Below are 23,548 nucleotides of genomic sequence, written 5' to 3'. Positions count from 1 at the left end.
TTGAATATGCATCGAAATCAGGATCTCTTTGACATGCAGATTTTGCTCCCACAGGTCTAGGGTGGGGCCTAGGAGTCTGCATTTCTAACTTCCGAGGTGACAGAGCTGGTCCATGGGCCACTTTGAGTAGTGAGGATATAGGACACTCAACACATAGTCAATACTCAGTAAAAGAAAGCCATATTACCGTCGTTTCTATTATAACCATGGCGGCATTAATGCTAGGAATGCAGGAGCAGTCCCAAGGCCACCACCTGCCTATCCAGGTGGCTCTTGTCCTGATTACTCATCATCTCCCCTGTTCTTCCTTCTTTCTCCTGGCTGTACTATCAGGATCTGGGGCACCTATGTGCACAAGAACGCTGCCCTAAAGTCTTCTGTCTTTCCTGTATAAGAGCTAACGGAAGGGGTTCCAGAGGGGATGGATGCCCCTCCCCCCCCCAAGAGATCTGGAATGAGGGAAATAGAAGGGAGACCATGGCTAACTCACTTCCTCCCCTGGGGCCTTAGTCTCCTTCCTCCTTGGAACTAAGCAGCTGAGTACGTGTTCTGTGTGGCCGACTGCTGGCCTGGCAGACCGCTGCCCATGCCTCCAGGTAGCACCTCACGGGTCTCAGCATCCGGGCAATGCACAGTGGCCTTCAGGGGTCCTACCAGCTCTGAGCGCGGCCAGTATCTCCCCCTCCTGGATAGCTGCAGCACACAGGAGCCCTCTGAGGCCGTAGCTGGGCGGTCGGGGAGGCCCGGAGTGTTTGCCTGCCACACTCAGCACTAAGACCCTGAGGAAGGTCCGCCTGATGTGTGAAGATCCCAAACCCAGGAGTCACCTCGACACCCTCTCTCCCCTTTCCCCTGGTGTTCTGGGGCTTGTCTGTTTCTCTCCATCTCTGCTGCCACCTCACTCGTCACAGCCACCTTCCCCCGCCCTCAACGCCTGCAGCAGCGTCCTAACCCTGCTTCCCAACCCCTCTGTTCCATTCCAGGATCCAGAGCGCAAAGTGATTTTTTTTTTTCAAAACACAAAGCAGACCGTGTCACCTGCCCCCCCCCCCCCCCCAGCCCCTAAGGTGTCCTCAAAGACCTGCCCCGGCCCTGTCTGCTCTGCTCTCACACCCTTCTCCCTTGCTCTCTCCACTGCAGCCCTGCTGGTTTCTATCAGGTCTCTGGGTGCCCTGCTCCCTCCTACCTGGGAGCCTGTGTACCTTTTTTCCCTCATCCTGCACCACCCCTCACGTGGTGAGCCCCCACTCATCCTTCAGCTTCTGTGTAACAGGCCAGACCGGCTGAGGTTCCTTGGTCACCGTTCCTTACAGAACCATGCTTATTTTCTCTTAGAGAACACATCTCCCTGTATAATCACAAGCTTTTCTCTTTTTTAAACTTAAAAAAAACTTTTATTTTAAGTAGGCTCCATGCCCAACGTGGGGCTTGAACTCCAGCATGCTCTACTGACTGAGCCAGCCAGGCGCCCCTAATCACAAGCTTTTCAGTGTGAATTTCTCTTTCATGTCTGTCTCTCCAGCTGACTGTGAGGTCCTTGAAGGCAAGAACCAGGTTTTTGTTCGTGATGGTTTCCCCAGATCCTGACACACACACACACACACACCAAATAGGTGTTTAACAAACGCCTATTGACCGACTCAAGGAGGAACTCCTGAGAACAAACAGAAATGGAGACAGGGAAATCCCAAACTGAAAGCAAACCCTTAAGGGTTAAGAGTGGCTTTAGAGCTCTAGCTCCACCCCACTGGGCAGGAAGGACCTGCCCTGACCTTGCACAGCAGCTTGGTGCCAGTCGTGGTGAGATCCCAGGAATCTGGGAGTCAGCCAAGACGTACCCACGGGAAGTGGCACATTTGGTGGGCAGGGCTGATGGGCTCCCAGGTTCTGCTCTGGAACACCTGGTCTCTTTAACGGGAGGGATGGTGTCTTCTCCCTTTCCTCCTCAGTTCCCCCCCACTCAGGCCCCTTGAACAATCCTGCCAAGTGTCGGGACATATCCCATGAGGCACTTGGGTGAGGGCAGGAGCTCTGGACAGTTCTGGGCCAGCCCACCCCGAGCCCCATTGCAGAATAAAAGGGGACAGTGGAAGGGCACACCGACTTTGAAGCCAGAGACCAAGACGGAATGAATCCTGGATTTACCACTTACAGGCTCAGGGTCCCTGAGCAAGTCACTTCCTCTCACTAAGTGGCAAGTTTTTCCTGCTTTAAAATGGGGATAATAATACCTCCGGAAGACTGTTTGGAGGACTAAAACAACGAATACAGAGTGCCCCAGAAAGCGCTCTGCACGTAATGGGAACATCAAAGTATTAGTTGAATAATAAATGAATGAAAGATATTTTTTAATAAATTTGGAACTCTCTTTTCTGGAAATGCGCTCAATCTTGCATGAATATTGGGTTTGGATCCATGCAAAATAAGCGATGCCAATTAATCAATTTACTCATTCCATCATACACACTTGGAAAGAAGACGTTTTGAATTTAAAATGCACATATGCAAACCAACCTGGCAGGGCCCTGGGAGGATCAAATGTGATAATATATGAGAAAGCGCTCTGTAAACTGTGAACCCTGTACAAATGCTAGTTGTCCTCATTACCAACATGTTTACAGCTCGCTTGGCCCTGAAATCACTGGCTTAACCTGAAAGAGAAAAGTAGGCAACTTTCCAGGACTCCAGGGAGAGGCCAAAAAGTCCAGGGAGAAAGGGGCCTGGGCCGGGCAGCGCCCTGGCCACCCCATCCGCCCCTCCCCCACCCCACTCAGTCACAACCACATTTTAGCGGGGTCAGCTGAACTGTGGTGGGTTCAGGACATCTGTGCTGGGGAAGACTAACTGGGCTTTTAACACCTACAAGGGCATCCACTGCTCTGAAGAGCCCAGAGGCTACAGACACAACCATCCCTGAGAGCTGCGCGCCAGGTGAGGGCTGAGGGAAACTGAGGTGCACACCCAGCCTACGAAGGGGCAGGGGGCGGGGTGGGGGGACAGCCATCACCCCAGTCCCGCAACTGTTAGCATTCTGCAAACCCACTGCTTCCAGATCTGGCTTTTTTTTTTTTTTTTTTTTTTTCCTTCACGAGAAGCCAAAACTCCAGATTTTTATGTGAAATTTCTTGATTTTCAAATACTGGCAACTAATTTTTTTTTAATGTTTAAAACACTACATGGGCCAAATAAAACACGTATGCAGGCTGCATGCAGCCAGCCGCCTCCAGGGCACAGCCTTGGCAAGCCCACCGACCTTCAGCTCCCATGCCTCCCCGGGCCGGACCTGCTGGCCCCAAGTCTCTAACCCTCGGGGGAATCCTGCGGAGCCCAGAGAGGCTGCCCCTTGTGCCCAAGACTCACTCTCTTCTGCGGGGGCTCCTCGGCCATCCTTGGGGGTGCAGCAGCCATTCTCCACAGCTCTGGAGGCTTCGGGCGGGGTCTCAGCCGCACCCTCTCCCTCTGCTGGGGCTCCGCCCTTCTGCCCTCCAGCGGGGCTCCCCTCCTCAGGCTGGGGATCACTCCGCTTCTCCAAGTCCCCATTGGGTAACAGCTCTGAGGGGCCTGAGTCCTGGGCCATGGACGGGGACTTGGAGGTCACTGCGGAGTCCTTCGGCGTGTCACTGCTTTCCACCTGGAAGATGAAGAAACAGGAGGAGAGGATTAGACCAGCGGTCTTGTCTCTCTTAGATCACTAACCCCTCTGGAAATTCTGGTGAGTGATGTCCCCTTTGTCCAGAAAACTGTGTTCACGTAAGCATCCGTACCAGCAGAGACACTCACGATTTTGCTCTCAGTGTCAAGGGATTCGTGGGCCTGACTCCCTGAGGTCAAGGGGTTTGTGCACTCCAGCTTCAGAAGAAGAATCCCGGTAGGTGTGCCAGGCTGGTTTCACTGCCCAAGCCACCCTGGCCACCACCCCCGCTCCCTGAGGTGACATAGGGCTTCCAAGCCGATGCTGAGGCCCGCTGTTAGAAACAAATGTTCTGGGGCGCCTGGCTGCCTCAGTCAGCAGAGCCCGCGACTCTTGATCTCAGGGTTGTGAGTTCAAGCTTTGCATTGGACCTAGAGCCTCATTAAAATAAATACTTAAAGGGTGCCTGGGTGCCTCAGTCGGTTAAGCGTCCGACTTCGGCTCAGGTCATGATCTCACGGTCCATGAGTTCGGGCCCCACGTCTGGCTCTGTGCTGACAGCTCGGAGCCTGGAGTCTGTTTCAGATTCTGTGTCTCCCTCTCTCTCTCTGACCCTCCCGCGTTCATGCTCTGTCTCTCTCTGTCTCAAAAATAAATAAACGTTAAAAAAAAATTAAAATAAATACATAAACGTGAGAATGCAAGCTGGTGCTGCCACTCTGGAAAACAGGATGGAGTTTCCTCAAAAAACTGAAAATAGAACTACCCTACGACCCAGCAATTGCACTAAGCATTTATCCACGGGATACAGGTGTGCTGTTTTGAAGGGACACATGCACCCCCATGTTTATAGCAGCACTATCAACAATAGCCACAGTATGGAAAGAGCCCAAATGTCCATCAATGGTGAATGGATACAGAAGATGTAGTGTATATATATATATATATATATATATATATATATACACACACACACACACACACACACACACACATATACATACAATGGACTATTACTCGGCAATCAAAAAGAATGAAATCTTGCCACTTGCAACTATGTGGATGGAACTGGAGGGTATTACACTAAGTGAAATTAGTCAGAGAAAGACAAAAACCATAGGACTTCACTCATATGAGGACTTTAAGAGACAAAACAGATGAACATAAGGGAAGGGAAACAAAAATAATATAAAAACAGGGAGGGGGACAAAGCAGAAGAGACTCATAAATATGGAGAACAAACGGAGGGTTATGGGAGGGGTTGTGGGGGAGGATGGGCTAAATAGGTAGGGGCACTAAGGAATCTACTCCTGAAATCATTGTTGCACTAGATGCCAACTAATTTGGATGTAAATTTAAAAAAATAAATAATAAAACAAAATAAATAAATAAATAAATACATAAAAGAAAAGAAAAAGAAAACATCAAGGGTTTTTTAGAAAACAAAAACACAAACAACAAACATCCCTTGCACTATCCCTACTGCAAATTAGGACCCCTCCTCAGAAGATTCTAGTGTCACCAAATCGATTCTGTTAACCTTGGGCTGATCTGACTTTTTTTTTTTTTTAAATGTTTATTTATTTATTTTGAGAGAGAGGGAGGGAGGAGGGAGGGGCAGAGAGAAAGGGAGAGAGAGAATCCCAAGCAGGCTCCTTGCCGTCAGTGCTGTGGGCTGATCTGACTTCCACCCGATGTCTCTGGCTTTTGTTCTGGCCTCCTTAGGCCCAGACCCAAATAGTGACCAGTTGCCCCCTGGAGCAGAAGAGTCAAAGGGGGAGCCTCTCAAATATACATTCTGCTGGGCTCCAAAGCCCGGCACAGTTCTTTCCCTCAGCTCTGGACCCCACGTGTTCTCCCAGCACCCAGGCCCCCAGAGAAACCACCCCCCGACCCCAACAGAAGCTGTTTGCAGCCTCTGCGGTAAGCCCTCCCTGTGCGTGTTCTCATATTCCCCTCTGAAAGGAAATGTATCGCTCCATCCCAAGAGTCTAAGACCCGAGCCTGCTACAGTTCCAGGTAGTAAGAATCCCATCAAGGGTAATCGTGACTGTCCTTTGTAAGTGTCACTGCATGGTGGGCAAGACTCCTTGTCACCATTACCCCTTTAGAGCCACTCAACCTCCCTGAGGAGGCTCTCAGAGAATTCTGTGACTTGCTCAAGGCCACACACTTTGTAAGGACAGAGTGAGGGGAGGAGAGCCTGAGGAGCACTTTGTGCTTGGCCCCCGAGGGGCAAGTAGGCCCGGACATCTCAGAAGGAAGGGAGGTGTCCTCTTGGGGCAGAAAAAGCTAGCTTCCCCTGTGATCAGTGCTCTGCCATGCCCACGGGCACAAGGCCACCCTCGGCACCCACCAGCCGCATCCACGGAACGCCTATGAGAAGGGAGACAGGGCTGCTGGCCTGCCAGTTAGGCGATGCTCAGGAAGGGGCCTCGGGTGCCCCACCTAGAAGGTGAGATGCTTAGGCTAGTCCCCTGAGGTTTTTCCCATCTTTTTAAGTCTTTTTTTTTTTTCCTTTCTGTTTCTAAAAGTCAGACACATATATTATAAAAATTCAAGCCACACAAAAATGAGTCTTCTTAAAAGGCTAAAGCTCCTTACTCTTTTTCTTTTTTTTTTTTCATAATTTTTTTAATGTTTATTTATTTTTGAGAGTGAGAGACAGAGTGTGAGAGGGGGAGGGGCAGAGAGAGAGGGAGACCCAGAATCTGAAGCGGGCTGTCAGCACAGAGCCTGACACGGACCCCGAACCCATGAACCTCGAGATCATGATCTGAGCCAAAGTCAGACGCTTAACCGACAGCCACCCAGGCGCCCCTAAATCTCATTTTTCAATTCCCTACTTCCAAAATCACAGGTAAACCCTGATCAACAGTTTGGTGAGTATATTTTCTAGACTTTTTTTTTTCTATGCATCTACAATCACGTGTGAGTTACATGTTTATACATATGTATTCGCACACACATCCAGATCCAGATTTTTTTTTTTTTTCTAATAGGGCATCATACTACTCTGTGTTCTATAACTTGCTTTTTCACATAACAAGCAGAGTGGGCATCTCTCCATACCCGTACATATGGATCTGTCTCCTATTTCACAGCTGCTCAACATTCTATTGAATGGAGGCTCCATAATTTATTCAAGCAGTTCCCTAATAGTGAGCCTTTGGGGGGATTTACTTTACCTACAGTGAACCCCGAGCAGTTCACAGTTCTGTGCACCTGTGTATTTCTGTAGCTTGGAGTCCCACAAGTGGGCTGGCTGGTAGAGGGCCCGCCTAAGTGTGAGTAAATAGGCCAAATCCCCTCCAGAGAGCTGTACCACTCAAGTGTACCCTGACGGCCCCGAGAGAGCGCGCTGGTCTCCCTCCCCAGCAATCTCCAAGGCCGCTTCTGCTCTAAGGGTCTGTATCCTCAACTCTGAGCCCGCTGCTGCCATCTGTTGAGGAACCTCCAGGGTGGCAAATAGGGACAAGGGTCTTGGGGACAAAAAAAATAAATCCACCAAAATAAAAACTAGAGTCTTCCCTGGACAAGGCTCCAGGCCAGGCCTACAGAGCAGCCTGAGGCAAAGGGACCGGGTAGCTTGGGGCAGGCCTGCTTCCAGGAAGGGAAGCTCCCATGGAAACCTGCAAGTGTATGCAGTCCTCAGAGGCTCGGGGTGGGGTGGGGGCTGTAGCAAGAAAAAGAGGAGGCCTCTGGCAGGAACAAGAAGTCCTCCTGTTAACCTAGCCTTGGGCACAGAGGGCCTCCCAAGCCACAGCCAGGAGGCCAAACACAGGAACGCAAGTGAGCAAGGAGGCCCCGTCTTTCTCCTTAGCCTCCATCTCTGAGTGTTGGGACCTACACACTCTGTCCAGGACTCAGACGGCCCTTCCCACCTCCCTGCTCAAGCCAACAGGGTTCCCTGGCCTAGCACGCCCCTCCCTGGTACAAATCCTCTCACCTCTAGACAGCCCAGGTAGAGTAGGGCATACCCGGACCCTCAGGGCGCCCCCAAAGCCCAGCTGTGTCGGGCACCACAGAGCCCTAAACATGGCACTCCCAGGAAGACGGGGTGGGGGTCCCGCTGGCCAACTCAGGCTGGGAAATTCAGGTCAGAGCCAAGCTCTTACCGTGGCCGCGTCCTTTTCCCCTCTGGCCACTTGCTGCCCACAGACACCTCAAGTTGGGGCAGGCTCCCAGCCCCCCAAAGCTGCTCGAGACAACCCTGCTGTCACTAACTTCCTGCCTGGGAACCACATGGCCTGCTCTCACCCTGGGACTCACTTCCTGTTGATCGCCAGCTCCAGCAGAGAGAGCCAGGAGGACCTGTTCTAACACCCACGCTGCTCACACACCCCTCCCAGGCCCGCTCCGGGAGGACCCCAGTCTGCAGCAGACCCCACACCCTCTCCAGAGGTGGGCGAATCAGGCGAAGGGAAGCACTCTGCACAGCTCCAGCCCCAGGGTTAGTTCGGTGGGCTGAAATCCCCCCTGGATCCCACACAGTCCTCACCTCCTCTCTTCCCAACCGCACCACCCTCCACTGCCCATTCTGTCTGGCTCTAGATGAGTCTGCATTAGCCAAAGCTCTGGAATCGGGGGAGCTGCTGACTCCAGCCCAGGCCAGCCCCTGAGCCAACTCAAGACCCCCCCCCCCAGCCCCCCAACGCTGGGATGCCTGGCTGGCTCTGTTGGTAGAGCATGTGACTCTTGATCTCCAGGTTACAGGTTCAAGTCCCATGTTGGATATAGAGAGTACTTAAAAATAAAATCTTGAAAAAAAAAAGAACCCTCCCCTCCCCAAGCCAGCAGTACGTCCTCACTGGCTTCCTCTCTGGGGCCCAGGCAACTGAGCAGGTTGAATCCACCTATAAGAAACCTCTGAGAGGAAGGAAGGAGGTCCGCAGGCAAATGAGCTGAAGTGACCGTCCAAATCTCTTGGAGGGGCTGCGTACACCCTGAAAGGGGCATCTCGGGTGAGGAGCACAGCCTGATCCACACCTGGAAGCCACCGGGAGAGCCAGAACTGCACCCTTCTGCCCCCACCTCCATACCTTCCTCCCGGCTCCTTCCTCTCCCGTCCCCTGTCACCCTTGGGCTTGTCCACTCCTGGAGGCAAGGAGTCTGCTTTATCCAGCTCGACTCAGCAGGAGCAGGGCACCTGCTGGGCACTCAGTATTCATAACCGATTCTGGCATGCCAAGCTTAGGTTACAACTCAGAACACCCTGCTCATCTGCTTAGAGGCAGTTTCAACTTAGTTGCAGGTCAGATGCTAACTTTAAAATTCGGTTTTTGTTTGCTTTTATTTCACAGTTGCCTTGAAAGGAGACACAGCGGCACACCCTGAGACACTTATTTTTTCCCATGGAGGTGAGGGGGAGGGGTAGCAGCAGAAGCCCCTGGTCCTTTCAGAAGCCACCAGCAGCAGCTGAAGGTGACAACTTCAGCTTCCTCTGCTTCTCACCTGTGGGGCTGGGGGGAGGGGCGGCAGAGTTGGCAGAATGGGAATGGCGGCAGCGAGCGCCCCGTCACATCTCCCCCCTGGGGGCAGGGGGCAACAGTTATGGGTAAAGCCTGATCCTACCGCCCACGATGTACCTACTCTTGCCTGTATGCCCCATTATGGGTCTTCAAACCCTGCCCACCGCCTCCTGGGGTCCCTCAGAATTTGCTGACCTTTGCCTTCCTTCCAGGCAAGACCCCTCCACTCTGGGACAATGGTTCCTCCACTACCGCTACCCCCCTGCCTACCACCCCCACCTCGGGCTCTCCTGTGAGCAGCTTATTTCAAGCTGGCAAATGCAGCGGTGCACAACCGGGGGCAGTTTTGCCCTCCAGAGGACATTTGGTAACGTGTCTGAGACACTTTTGATTGTCACACTGGGCTGGGGCTACTGCTGGCTTCTAGTGGGTAGGGGTCAAGGATGCTGCTGAACACCATAGAAGAACAGGGCAGCGACCACAACAAAGAATTATTCGGCCCCAAATATCAACAGTGCTGCTGTTGAAAACCCCTGGGCTGAATGGGGGGCACTGAGCAGACTGCCTTTTTCTAAGAACCCTTTTTTAAAACATCTTTTAAAAAGTGTATTGTGGCAAAATATACCTAACATAAAATTTTACCATTTTAACCATTTTCAACTGTACAATTTAGTGGCGTTAAAGCGCATTCATACTGAACAGCCATCACCACCATCCGTCTTCAGAACTTTGTCATCATCCCAAACGGAAACTGCACCCACTACATACTAACTCCCCACTCCCCGTGCCCCCAGTCCCTGGTAACCACTATTCTACTTTGTGTCTTCTAAGGAACATTTTAAAGTCTGCCTGTCTCTTACACACACACACACACACACACACACACACACACACACACACACTCCCAGCCAGGCAGGTATTTGTGCTAGGCCCTGTCCCCAGGTCACAGTCAGCCCCTCCAGCCCCCCACCCCAGCCTGGCAGTAAAGGTGTGGGGGGGGGGGTAAAATCCAGTCCAGAGGTCACCGAACCCCCGGCCCACTGCAGGCACATTTGTTTACCAAGCCTTCCACACCCTAACTCGTTACAGCACGCCTCTGCTACACTTCATTATTCACCATGTGTCTCCCTCGTAGACTCAAGAGTTTTGCCTTACGTATCTTTTCATTCCCCTCCCTTCCAACGACTCCACCTACAGCTCCCTAGCACTGAGCACGCGGCATAAATATGCACATGCAATTAATAAATGTAATTATCACAATCGTCCTGGTGGGTAGCGTTACCCTCACTTTTCCGAGGAAAAAGGCACCAAGGCCTCTGGTCACACACCTTCTAAGTGGTAAAGCTTCCAGAATGACCCAGGTACGAGAGAGGCATTTGAAAGCCAGCTCCCTCTTTGGGTTGAGTCTCTGGAAAAACCCAACCTCAAATCCCAAGGGTTCCAAGGAGGAAAAGGAGGCTTTGATGTGCCTAAGCAGGGCCAGGGAAAGGCTGCCGGCTGTTTCCTTGGCAGCAGCCACAGTAGGGAAAAGCCGGAGGCAAATCAAGAAGCAACCTTCGGCAGTGAACCTGTCCAGGCCCCCGCCCCTGTCCGCCTCCTCCTCTGCTGGAAGTCTGGACCAGACCCCAGAACACCACCCCCCCCCCCAGATGAGGCCTCGTCTCCCAAGGTGGGGCAGTGTGCTGAGGTCCCAAATAAGGAAATGACTTTCGAGAGGCCCTTTATTATAATAATAATATTTACACACAAAAAATTAAAACCTGGCAAATAAGAGATGAGGAAAACAATACAAAGGAGGCGAGGCCCAGACATCTGAGGGCACAGGAACCCATTCACTGAGGGTGCCAGGGCACAGGGACCAGCTGTCCAGGGCAGCCCCGCGTGCAGGCTCACCTGGGCCCAGGTGTGGAGGGGGCCGGCCCAGGGCCCGGCCCCTCTTACAGGAAGCCCCTGGAGGCCTGAGTCAGGTTCCCGGGCTGGCTCTGGGCCCCTAACTGGCTCTCCCTTGCAGCCCTGGAGGCCAGGGCTGCAGCTAAAAGGGGCCTTCTCTCCTGCACCCCAGCGCAGCGCTGGGGCGGGAACCCCAGAGGCCGGCAGATGTGGGGCGGCCCCTCCCACCCCGTGTTACCGCCGTTGTGCCTTTAAGGCCCTTGGCAGCACTCAGCTCTGTGCCAGCCGGGAACCCTGGCATCCCGCCAGCCTTGGCCTCTTGATTGAAGACACACAGTCACACGCACAGACACACAAGGGGTGCGCCACCTTCCGGAGGCACAGCCCGGGAGATGCGCGGGGGAGGCGGCAGAGCGGTGTCCACAAAAACACACAAACAGTCCCCCTCTCCTTGTACCCGCGGGCCCGTCAGCCCCCACCAAGCCCTGCATTCTCCCAGGCTGACTCCAGCTACAGGTTGACTTCAGCTTGCAGGGCGGCCTGTCCCACAGCACTGGCGCTGGGCCCCACACTTCCCCCCTTCGCCTCTGCCCCAGGCCTTCCTGCAGCCCCTTCTCCTGGCGGCCTTCGATCTGATTGGCCGGACGTGGCCTTGAGGCAGGGAGAGCCAGAGAGGTCCTCGCATTGCCAACTCCCGAAAGAGGTCCCCAAAGCCTCCCTGATCTGCCTTCCTGAGGTGAATTGAGGCAGACTCTAAGCAGATCTCTCTACCGTGTGTGTGTGTGTGTGTGTGTGTGTGCGTGTGTGTGCGTGTGTGTGTGTGTGTGTGTGAAAGAGACACAGACGGACAGACACTGATTCTAGGAGACAAATTCAGGGCTCAGCAGAGCCTCAGAGGTCACACGGTTTGTGCCCCTGCTGGCCATGGCAAGTGCGTGCAAGAACGAACACGCCTGGTGGTGGCCAAGCCACTCGGGGTTCTGCCTCCAGCAGGGACACCTGTCCACCTGGAAGAGGGCCTGGCTGTGCTCTTTGAAGTCAACCTCAAAGGATTTCAGGATGAGCTGGAGGCTCCCGTTAAAAAGCCACCAGGTACAGAAGATCCACATATTTAGGTAAATCTCTTCTGAAGTTATTTCTATTTTCAACCCCTACCATCCAGGCCTGGGGTTTGGTAAGAAGGAAATCCACCATGGAAAATGGGGCTTTCTTTCTCTGTGCTTCCTGTACCTTTCTAAAGTTTCAAAGGGGTACCTCCCCACCCCCGCCCCACTGGGGTGCACCACAACCCCCCCCACCCCACCCCTCAACATGATTTCACAACTTCAATCGCATCCCCTCTAGCCTTTTGTCTCTCCGGACTGGGGAGCCACAGTCTCGTCTGTCCTCACTTGGCAGCCCTGCCTTCCCCTTGATCAAGCTAGCTGCCCTGCTCTGGAACTTTTCCAGTTCGGTTATATCTTCCTTGAGGTGGCAGGACCAAAACGCACACAATTCTCTAGGTGAAGATGATGAAAGAAAACCAGTGTCAACAACTCTGTCCGGGTGCATGTGCTGGCGAGCACCCACAGGAGCGCAGGAGTGGTGCAGGTGCAGGGCGGGTTCCAGAGAGGCCCACGGGGTCCTAGGAAGCCCCCTGGAGGCCACCCCTGGAGGGAAGCAGGGCTTTCTCTGGAGGTGGCCCTGGAATGTGTGACTCTGGGGAAGGGACCAAGGCGGGATGAAAAGAAACAGGGAATTTTGGAAAAACAAAACAGAGATTCTGGGATTTCACTCAGATGCTCGCTGAGACCAGCTATCTAGAGTGACTCTGCGAGGGCCCCTGCCAAATCCGCTCTCTTCCAGACGTCTCCATCTCTGACAACAACACTGATGCCATCCATGGGGCCTGCAGCATCTCCTCTCTCCCCTCCTTCTCCCCGGTCCGCAGCGGTCAGCAGTGTGGGCCCCGCCAATGCTGTCCCACGCTGCCTCCCCTGGCAAGCTCTGGGGGTGTTTTCTGGCACCGCCCCACCTCACCCTCTATCTCCCTGCAGTCTCTCGTGCTCAACCCCCCCATGCTCATGGATGCCAGAGCCGGCTGCCCAAAACATGACCCCCATTGCTTCACGCACCCCACCCCCTCAAAAATCTCCTAGATAAACACACTTTTGAGAGGATAAAGTGTAAACCCCTCGGGCCGCCTGCCAACTACCTCTCCAACCGCTATCTAATGTGTTCATAAATGAAACCCTCAGCCACTCAGCCACACCAGTTAGCTCTCAGTGCCTCCTTCAGTGCGCCTTCCTCCCTCCACACCTTTGTGCAGGAAGGTCCTAGGTAGGAAAGTCTCCCACTTTTCCCTGGACTTCTAAACATTACCTCCCTTCCCAGGCCCAAGTCCAGCCCCTTCCCCCCCCCCCCCAGCATGTCTTTGGCACTTGAAGACCAGACTACCAGCCAGGCTCTCGGTCCTGGATGCCACTGGCAAGTGCCGCTTTGACCCATCAGGTGCAGGAATGGGCAGATGAATCTGCAGGGCATAGTTACGAGAGGTCTCTAACCTCCTAAGATGAGCGACAGAACTGTTCTCCCCACACTTCGCAAACCACGGACAGACGGGTGCTAGCACTGCATCGAGGCACCCTCACAGGCAGCGAAGCCCTCCGAGGGGCTGGCAGCCAGGACTGGGAGATACTCTCTGGAAGTTTTGTGCATAAAACCCAGGGGGCACCAAGTCACTGAATCAAGGTTCCAAAGATCGGTGAAGGAACCATTCTGACCTGGACACAAAGAGGGGATCTGAGCTCTGTCTGAACTTGGAGACGAATCAAAAGTTCGTATTAGGTTGGAAAATGAGCCAATACTGCAAACGCCCAACAGCTGAGTTAAACTGTCCCCAGCTGGCTTGAGCTGCAGTGAAATGGCTCCCTAACTTCCCAGTTTATACCCCAAGTCTTCTGCTGCGAAGAGGGGAAGCTTTGCCCTCTTGAACTCATTTGGGCGTTGTGTCAGAGGCTCAGCCTCCAACGTGGAGTGAGTAATGTTGGCTTTGGGCTGGCCTGGCTGAGCTGGGCCCCTGCTCCCAACCCCCTCCCCCTCCCCCTCCCCCTCCCTTTCTGGGTTATTCTTAGCAAGAGGTGACCTCAGAATGCTCCCACTGAGCAAAAAATAACCCTGGAGGAAGTCAGTGAGTATAAATCTTCAATGAATAAATACATATAGCTAGTACACAAGGTATGGAGCCCTAAAGGGCTGGTCACTCCCCGGGGTCTGGTGGGCAAGGGCAGAAACTGTCCCTCCTAGTCCCCCAGTTGTAACCAGCATGAACGACAAAGGTGCCTGCAGGGCTGCTGGGGCTTGTGACCGGGCAGGACCCGGCTTCAGACACCTCCACTTGTTATGTCCTCAGGAGTCGGTGAACAGGAAGATGCCTCTTCCTCCCACCCTGAGGCTCGCACCCACGCACAGGCTCACACTCTCCGGCCGGCAGAAATCAGCCCTGCACACTGCTCTCCCTCCTCCCCATCACGGGCACCGGCCAGCCCGCAGGCCCTGAGCCCAGGTGCCAGCTCCCTTCCTAAGCCACGCCCAGCCCCGCACGGGCTTCCTGTTTCCTGTTGCCTGCTCGGCTCAAGCATCCTGGCTCTGAGGCCAGCGCTGCAGACCAGCCCCGCTGCCCGGTTTTAATGGGCCCCCCTCTCGCTCTGAAGGCCGCTGCAGCCTTGCCCATTTACCCCCAGGCTCCCTGGTACTTGGGTTGGTCGCCCTCCTCCTATTATATCTGACTTGCATTTCTCTGTATGCTTTTTAGACCAGGTCTCCACTTCTTTCAAACAGCCCTGCATTCACATTTTAACTTCAGGCGGCTTTGGGAACACCCAGGCTTCCAGAGCATGTGGCTGGCGTGGTAAGGAGGATTGAGTGCTGTGGGCGGGAGGTGTGGAGTCCAAGTCCCAAACATCCTCTCTGAACCTCAGTCTCCTCATCTGAACGTGGGCATCGTAATGACAGAGGCCCCACCTATCTCACACAGGTAAGTAAGTCGCCGTTGCACAAGGCCTTTCCTTGTAGGCAATAAAGTGCTACACGACCCTAACTACGCCTTTGCTCCTGGTCTGTGTCCTCAGTGAGGTGGGTAGACAGTGCAGTGTGGCTCAGCTCAGTGCGATGTGGGGTGGCAGTCAACGTTAAGTCTAGTGGAAGGCTCGAGCTCTCTCCGTGTGCTCTTCCAACTACGCGGGGTGGAAAGGCCAGGTTTTTGGTTTGGTTTTCTCAGTTCCCAATCCAGCAAGAAATAATACTTTTGTAAAATACAAACTCATGCGTGTGGCTGTGGTGACAGTATCGAATCGGCAAAAATTCAAAATACTTATTCTCAAGTTCCCTAAAGACGTGTAATAGTTTGAAGACCAGTGCCATCCAAGCACATGATCAGTAGGCTTATTATCTTTTTTTTAAATATCTTTTTTTTTTAACGTTTATTCATTTTTGAGACAGAGAGAGACAGAGCATGAACGGAGGAGGGTCAGAGAGAGGGAGACACAGAATCTGAAACAGGCTCCAGGCTCTGAGCAGTCAGCACAGAGCCCGACGCGGGGCTCGAACCCACGGACTGCGAGATCGTGACCTGAGCCGAAGTCGGACGCTTAACCGACTGAGCCACCCAGGCGCCTCATTTTTAATATTTTTTAAAATGTGGTTTGTTTTTTTTTTGAGAGGGAGAGAGGGAGAGAGAGAGCAGGGGAGGGACAGGGGTGGGGGGACAGAAGATCGGAAACAGGCTCTGCACTGACAGCACAGAGCCCGATGTGGGGCTCAAAATTTCCAACCATGAGATCATAACCTGAGCCGAAGTCGGATGCTTAACCAGCTGAACCACCCAGGCGCCCCAGTGGGCTTAATATCTTGTCTTTTATTCCTTTGTGTTCGTTGGGATTAATTTTACAAACAGCTCAGAAGAGAGGGTCATGATGGCTGAAGCGGGCTTCCCTTGCAGGACAGGCTTTGATGGGCTATGACGGTGGGGCCGGGAGAGAGAAGGGAAGGCTGTGGACCAAGCCCCCAAGGTAGTGAGAGAAATGTGGCCGGTGTGCTCAGGGAGCAGCTGGGAGACGGTTTCTATGACAAAAGCAGTGGACGCTGAGCACGAGAGCAGGTTCCGGAGAGGGGCCAGATGGAGCATTCCAGACCTTGTCCCATAAGAAATGAAGATTCTTGAACACAAAAGTACCATGGACAGTATTTAGTGTAACTGCACAGGGCCCCCTCTCTCTAACACACTAGCCTGAAAGGTATGTCTTCTTTATCAGTGTGGCCTCCTCACCCTGGTAGGTGCTCAGTGGGTGTAAAGCATCTGTCACTGAGGGGTTACAAAGTATACTGGGGGCAGCTGGGGTCTGGTCTGGGTGAGGGTGCAGCCAGGAGGCTGATGCCAGAGCAGGAATGAGTGGAAGAGATCCAGGCCTTGTGGACAACACGGGAAGGCAGACAATGATTTCTTAGCCTTGGGGCCAGGCGAGAGCGGGGACAGTAGTGGCCGTACCTCACCCCTCCCTGTTCAGCACGGGACATGCACAAATTAAGACCCCGGCTGCAGCTGGCTCTCACGCTCAGCTTCCCCGCACTTCCCCCTCCGTGCCACCTGTCGGGATCTGAGCCAGGCTCCCTCCTGTTTCCAGGCTTAGCTGGATGACACAGGCTCGGCTGCTTCAAAGCTCCCTGGTCAGTCTGTCCCCAGGGCTGCCGCTGTACCGGGTCCCCACGAAGCCCTCCGGCTCTGCTCCTCTGCTGGGAGGCGAGGAGGGCAAGCACCTGCTCCGTCCTGGGAGCTGACCTCTAGTGGCAGCACAAACTTCCCCGATTTCCCCCCGACAGGCTCCCTCCGGGGGCCAGGGGCCAGGGGCCTGCTGCCTGGGAAGGCCTGTGAGCTCTTATTCTGGGGTCAGTTCTTCTCTGTTGCCCCAGAATACAAGGGGTCCCTTTCACAACAGCTGCCTCAGCCCTCTGTCCCCCTGTCAGCATTGCCGTCCCCATGGTCTCTCTCCCATCCTGGGGTCTCTCTTGAGAGTCCGGGGGCTGCAGATGTCCACTAGGGCATGGGCTGGGCCACATGCAGACTGTGACCTGCACAATATTGCACCACCTCTCACCAGGGCTGCCGAGAGGCCAACGCTTGGCTCCCACCCGAAAAATCTGGTAGACCCCGGCCCCACGGATCCCCACACAGGAGCAGGTTTATTACACTGCCTGCCCTGCCCTTTTGGATCCACTTGGCTGTTTGCAAAGCATCCCTGGAGGTGGACAGGACAAGTGTTCCTGGCGGTTAAGTTTTCCCGATGGAGCAGCAGAAGTTCAGAGAAGTTCAGTAACTTGCTCAAGGTCACACAGCTGGTAAGCAGTAAATCTGTTTCTTCTATCAAACTGAGGTTGCTGTAGCCTCCTAAAGAGGAAAGGTTTGGCCGGGCAAGGGAAGACCGACCTTTGCTAAGCCCTGGCTCTCCAGTGCTTGTACGAATTTAACTCCCACAGGCATCTAGGAGGAGTGCATCCTTATCTCTATTTTTCCAAGGGGGAAGCCGAGGTTCAGGCGGTGGCTTCTTCAAGGTCACACGGGTGGTCAGTGGTGGAGCCAGGATTTAAACCCAGGTCTGTTATAGTCTAAAGACAGTGCCTTTCCTTCCACACTGGCCCCTGTTCCAGGCAGGGGTGGGGAGGGCATACGACCCACTGACCCTTCACCCACTTGGCCCTGCCCCTCCTCCCTCGCATTTGTCCACCTCTGGACACATTTCCACAAACCTGCCCCTGACTGCCTTGCACTTTCTCTCCCGGGGCCTCACCTCCCCTCTCAGTGATATGCCCTCCCTCTGGTCCCGGGGACTCACAAGGATGAGCAAAGGGCTGCCAGGTCTTTATTTGCTATAGGTGGTAATTCTTGTCCCAGGTGTGCCTGAATGGGGGGGGGGGCAAGTTCTCGGCCACAGATCATGGCCACATGTGCAGGTGAGGAATAACTGGTGGGCTCTGACTCAGCCTGGCTCCCCGCCCCCTCCCTCCAGCCTGCACTGGGGCCCTCCACCTTCTCCCAGATGCCCATGGGGAAGGAGAGTAGAGGGGCACCCTGGGAATCTGGGAGTACAGCCTGGAGTCTGCTGCAAGCTGGAAATTCCTTTGAAGTCCCCTGTTTTATCTTTCAACTTCATGTGAATTTTTCATCACAGGCCATAAAATATCCATGTTTGCTTTAATATTAAAATACTTAAAATTACTTACCAATTAAACGACTTAACTTCTGCCCCCCCCCCCCAATCTCCAAACAGAATTGGCAGTGTGCGCTTTGGTACCCACAGGTGCCCAAACCTCCTGGCTCTAGGAACCTCCCCTCCCCTCCCCCTGGTGCAGGCCTCCCTCCCTCTGCTGTCCTTTTCACCACGGCCACCATTCACCCCGACTCTCTCCCCCAAGGGAGAAAATCCTGCCCTGCTGAGAACATTTCCTTGATGGGCTGAGTTACAAATCTGAGCTCCCAGCCCTCCCTTGCCTACTTGCTCTGACTCTCCCATTCTCAGCTGGAAGGAACTGAAAGAAAGGAACCAGCTGTCTTCGGTGCTGGCAAATAATTATTGCTCTGCCTCTGAGTCTAAGGCATAGGCAGGCCAGCTCTTAGAGCCCCCCGGGCATGCCCTCTGGAGCATTCTTCATCCTGGGCAACCCCGGGACTCTCCCTAGACTCAGAGGTTATGGCCCCCAGAAGCCTGGGCTTGGGACTGGCCCTGTAGCCCACACTTAAACAGCGTCAGGTTCTCCTTCTTCCTTTTTTTTTTTTTTTAATGTTTATTTTATTTTTGAGAGACAGAGAGAGACAGCATGAGCAGGGGAGGGGCAGAGAGAGAGGGAGACACAGAATCTGAAACAGGCTCCAGGCTCTGAGCTGTCAGCACAGAGCCCGATGCAGGGCTCGAACCCACAAACCGCGAGATCATGACCTGAGCCGAAGTTGGACACTTAACCGACTGAGTCACCCAGGCGCCCCTCTACTTATTTCTTCTGAAGGGACCCATCAGCCTGCAGCTCTCCTACTCACTTGGATCAGACGTCCAGACCTGCATTCCCTTCCTCCGGGTCCTCAGGTGGGGCTGAAGCCCAGGGTGGGGGGTGGATGGGGAGGGAGGGGCCTGTGCGGGCTGGCCAGGGAACAGCAAGTCCTGCTGTCAAAGCCACAGGCCTGGCCTGGGGAACCTTTCAGGCTCCCTTACTGCCACTGCCCTTCCAGAAAAGTCCCAGCTCTGCCACGACTCGCAACGCAAATCCTCTGGTCTCTAGGGGTTTCCAGTTCAGTGTAGAAAACAGGAAAGCGTGAGGGTGGCGGTAGGGTTCAAAGGACAGGGAATGTCAGTGAGCTCTGCACCCGCAGGGGTGCACCGCATTGCCGAGTCTTAACGCCCCCTGGTCCCCGCAGGACACACGTCACTGCTGTTTAATGCGTGCGTGCGCGTGCGTGTGTGCGCGCGCTGGGGGGGAGGGGATGCCATGACACTCACCAGGGGGTGCTTGCGCTTCCGCCCGGGCCGCCCCACCTTCCGTGCGGTTGTGCTGGGCTCCTGCCGCTCCTCCTTGCCACGAGCCTCCTCCGGCTCCTCTCCCTCCTGCGGGTACAGACACAGCCTGTGAAGCCAGGGCTGGATCCAAGAGGCCTCCTCCCCTGTCCCACCCACACCCGTGACAGCCACATTCCCGGGGTCGTGCCAGGCTGTTCCTCCCCGGTGGGGATGATCTTCATCCATTTCTTGCCTGGCAAAGCTCAAGCTGCCCCTCAGAGTCCCGTTTAAGCAAAACCTTGGGGGAGACTTGAGGGCAGACGCTGTTGCCCCAAGCGCTGGGCCGCTCTCCTTCCCGGCGGTCACGTTTTTCTCAAGCACAGGGTCACAACACATGCTCTGACAAAAAGTGTATTTCTGGATAGGAATTTATTTATATGAAACCAACCTTACACAAGTACAAAAGTTAAATTAGCTATGTATTTCATGAATCACCTGTCCTGTAAAGCATAAAATCACATGACACGAAATAATAAATTTGGCGACTGGAAATCCGGGCAGCACTTGGCATGGGGACTGTGGCAAACAATGGAGGACTTTCACAGTCACTGTGATGTATCTGCCCTGAAGCATCTGCCATGCATGCCTGTCACCCCACAGGAGCATCTCAGGGACACCGTCTTGGTTCATCTCGATGCCCTGCGTTCATGGAGCTCTAGACCAGAAGTTTGGTCTTGTGAGCCACCTCCCCCAGCACCTGACAGAGCCGGGCCCTGCACTGTCGTCTCATGGAGCACAGAGACACAAACCTAGAAAGTCCTCCTGCCTCACTGCTCCAGCCTGGCCACAAACCACCCACGGGTTTCTTCTGACTCAGCCGGCTCCAGCATGACTAATCACAAACAGAAACAATGATGGGGAAGGAGAAAGGGACCCTGACCCCGCAGAGGGATCTCAGGCAGCTCTTCAAACCTTCCGTGATGTCAGGAGCCAAAGATGGCTTCCCAGTCCACCCTGGGGAGGGTGCCAACCCAGAGCCGCGCTGGTGCCACAGAAGAGAAAGGGAAGGTGCACAGGTTCCCTGTGGATTTAATCAAGATGTCCCTCAACATCCCACTCAACTTTCATTTTCTGTGATTTCAAAATAGCTTGTGGTTTGCCTGTCTGTGGGCGGGAGGGGAGGGTCCAGGGTGGAAAGAGAGAGTTTGCACCAGGACCAGAGACCCTTGACAGGCTCTTTTTAGGAAGACACGGCAGAGAAGCTGTGAGAGCAGAAAGGCCACAGAGGTGGCCCGCCAGATGGTGGGGAGGGTTCCACGAGGGCTCTGGGAGGCCTGAGTGCGGGGGCCGGGGCACGTGCCCCATGGGAGGCCAGCCCTCCGGCTCTGAGCTGTCCTTGGTGAGACCTCGCAGATACCCCGTATAAGAAATGATCCCTTGGATCCCAGAGGAAATATTACCAATGCGGCTTAGTCTCTGTGAAGGTTTCGGTCGAATCTACAGAATGGCAGTGAATTTCAGGCGGAGGCAGTGCTTTTGTTCTGACTCCACCACTGCTAACCGGGCAACATCTTAATCATTCTGACCAGGTAACCCGGCGTTTACAAAACACAGCCAACGTGAAGTCATGCAAAGGCGCAGGACTTAGAACGAACCAAAATGGGGCTGAGCCCGGCTTATCCATTAGCTATAGTACCATCTTCTCTGAGCCTCACTTTGCTCATCCGTAAAAGGGGACTCTGAAGGTGTCCATCCTGCCTGCTTCTCAGGTTTTTCAGAGGACCGAACCAATGTTTTGTCCCCTTGTCTGTTTTGTCCGCTGCTGAGTTCTCAGAGCCTAGAACAGGCCCGGCGCTTAGTGAGTGTTCCGCATGCCCCCCACAGGAGGGGCTTACATAATCCCTGGCAGCAGGAGGCCTACTCAGCCCCTGCAGTTGCCTGGAAAGCACTGGGCCAGACCTAGCCAAGCCTCTGACCACTCCTCACGGCCAGGCCCATGGGACTGGAATGCACAAGGCAACAGGCAAGAACGAGGCACCGATGTGGATCAGGGTCAGGCTGGGTGGCCACGGGGTCTGGAAAGACTCCTACCGCCCAGAAATTCTGGGCTACGAATGATTTCTTTAACAAACTGCATTTCTTACAGAGGGATTCATCTGGTTTTCTAACTTTTACTCTGAACTAACCTGAGAAGTGAAAGTCATTCAGAGCCCCTGAACGGCACTAAGGAACCACAATCACCACACTGCGATGACCTAAAAACAATGACACTTGACATTTCAGGACCCGTGAGGCCGGTGCAGCCCGTGCAGAAGCCTTCAGGGGCCCCTGAGAGGCAACTGCTGTGCTGCCCGAAGACTGCTGTAAGTTGGCCCCTTAGTGACACTGGCTATGCCTGACGCATAGATGTTCCACGTATCTTCCCCCCATTGAATTCAGCTCAGTGCAATACACCCCCCGGAGGAAGGGGTGGGATGCCTGAATGCCATATCACCTGACCAGGTCCTGACATGTTGAGAGTGTGGACATCACCGGGACAGGCTGCCACATGCTGAGCCCGTACCTTGGCCCAGGTGCAGGGCAAAGTGCGATACGCCCGGTCCGGCATTCAGGCCTCACCCCTGGGTTGTGCATGAAGAAACCCAATCTCCCCAAGAGCCCGGGTCGGGACTCGAACTCAGGTCCGCGTAACAACTGGCCCACGCCCTTCCCATCAGACCCTTAAGTACGGCTTTGTAAAAAGCATGTTATTTGGGGCCAACACATCATTCTTCCGTGACGCAGTGATGTCACAGGGCAAGGAGAAGGGCGGTAAGGCCTCCGGCTCGGGACCTGCCTGAGTCCACACACACAGTCAGGGGGATGACACACAGAGAAGGAGAACAGATGGCTCAGGGCTGTGCCCCTCAAGGAGGCGTATCAAGAGGTCCATTCTCGCATCTGTCACGGAGCTGGCTTCATTCAATATCTTTGCTGATGGGTTGAGCAAAGGAATGTAAAATATGCTTATCAAATCTGTAAGCAGCCCTGATTAGGCAGCATCACTAATACTCAGAAAGGGAAGAATCTGATCCCCAGTGACTTGGAGCAGCTGGAAAACAGTAACCAATTTAGCAGGAACAGACATGAGCCCAGGTTGGTTTCCTCATCTGTCAACTCGACTAAGGGGACTGAATTAGTCAATCCCTACCGTGGGGGTTGGCAGGAAGGGGACAGAAATTCTAGTTGGGTGGGATTTGGAGAGGGCAGGGATGAGCTGGCCTTTCCGTCCTGCTCTTGAGTCACTAGTAACTTCAAGCCATCTAACCTGAGTCTCTCTTTGCTCACCTATGAAACGAGGCTGATAACATCTACCTTACAGCGAGGCTGTGACAATTGAATGAGGTAATATATCAAGAGCTGACACGTGAGAGTCACTGAAGAACTACTAACTCCCGCTCTACACGTCCTGACCAGAGCTATTCACAAAAGTGCACCCCTCCCTCTTCCCCTTCCCCCCTCCCTCCCCACCCCCAGGCAGAACCCAGTGCCCTGCATTTGCAGCCATCACTCACTGCTACAGACCAAGCCCAGCATCTGGCTGGTACCACTGCAGTGGGATACTCAGGAACACCGGCTCTCTGATCTTTCCAAAATGCAAAGCTGATTATGTCACTCTGCAGAGCTTAAGCCCTTGCTGAGGGGGCTCCCAGGGGCCTGCGGGATCCAACCAAGCTCCTTAGCCCGTGTGAAGGAAGTCCCCCAGGATCTGGCCAGCCGCCTCGGTCTCCCCTCCCCACCGCCTTCCTCCCACTCACCGTAAACAGACTGCACCAGCTGCAGAAGTGGGCTGCTTCCTTCCCCAGCGCCGTGGCACAGACCATTCCTTCTGCCCTGACTACCTCCCCCTCAGGTTGACCAGCAAATCCTTACTTTTCCCACCTAATTTCCTGGATTTCCTTCCTCTTGGTCCCTTCCTCTGACGGAGTCCATAGGTCCTTTCTCCCAAGGCACCAAATACCCAGCACTGCAATGGCCAGCAATTGTCCTGGATGGGC

General features: G+C 54.1%; 1 protein-coding gene and 1 long non-coding RNA gene across 2 annotated transcripts in view; both read right to left on the bottom strand.

The window, feature by feature from the left end:
• The window catches only part of DNMT3A (DNA methyltransferase 3 alpha), a 99,765-nt gene that overhangs the window by 41,171 nt on the left and 35,046 nt on the right, over window positions 1–23,548 (bottom strand). Inside the window, exons 3-4 of the mRNA XM_023252030.2 lie at window positions 19,515–19,619; window positions 3,361–3,631 (exon numbers count right to left, since the gene is read on the bottom strand). Coding sequence (XP_023107798.1) covers window positions 3,361–3,631; window positions 19,515–19,619 — 376 coding nt within the window. The remainder of the gene's footprint in view (window positions 1–3,360; window positions 3,632–19,514; window positions 19,620–23,548) is intronic.
• LOC123384584 lies at window positions 15,867–19,500 on the bottom strand. Its single transcript, XR_006595893.1, has 2 exons — window positions 19,058–19,500; window positions 15,867–16,187 (listed from the first exon to the last, which is right to left on the bottom strand). It is a non-coding gene; the product is annotated as an uncharacterized LOC123384584 (long non-coding RNA).

This window comes from Felis catus, chromosome A3, assembly GCF_018350175.1.
Source record: "Felis catus isolate Fca126 chromosome A3, F.catus_Fca126_mat1.0, whole genome shotgun sequence".
In the NCBI taxonomy this organism is placed as follows: Eukaryota; Metazoa; Chordata; class Mammalia; order Carnivora; family Felidae; genus Felis; species Felis catus.
This window is presented reverse-complemented; position numbering and strand designations above follow the sequence as displayed.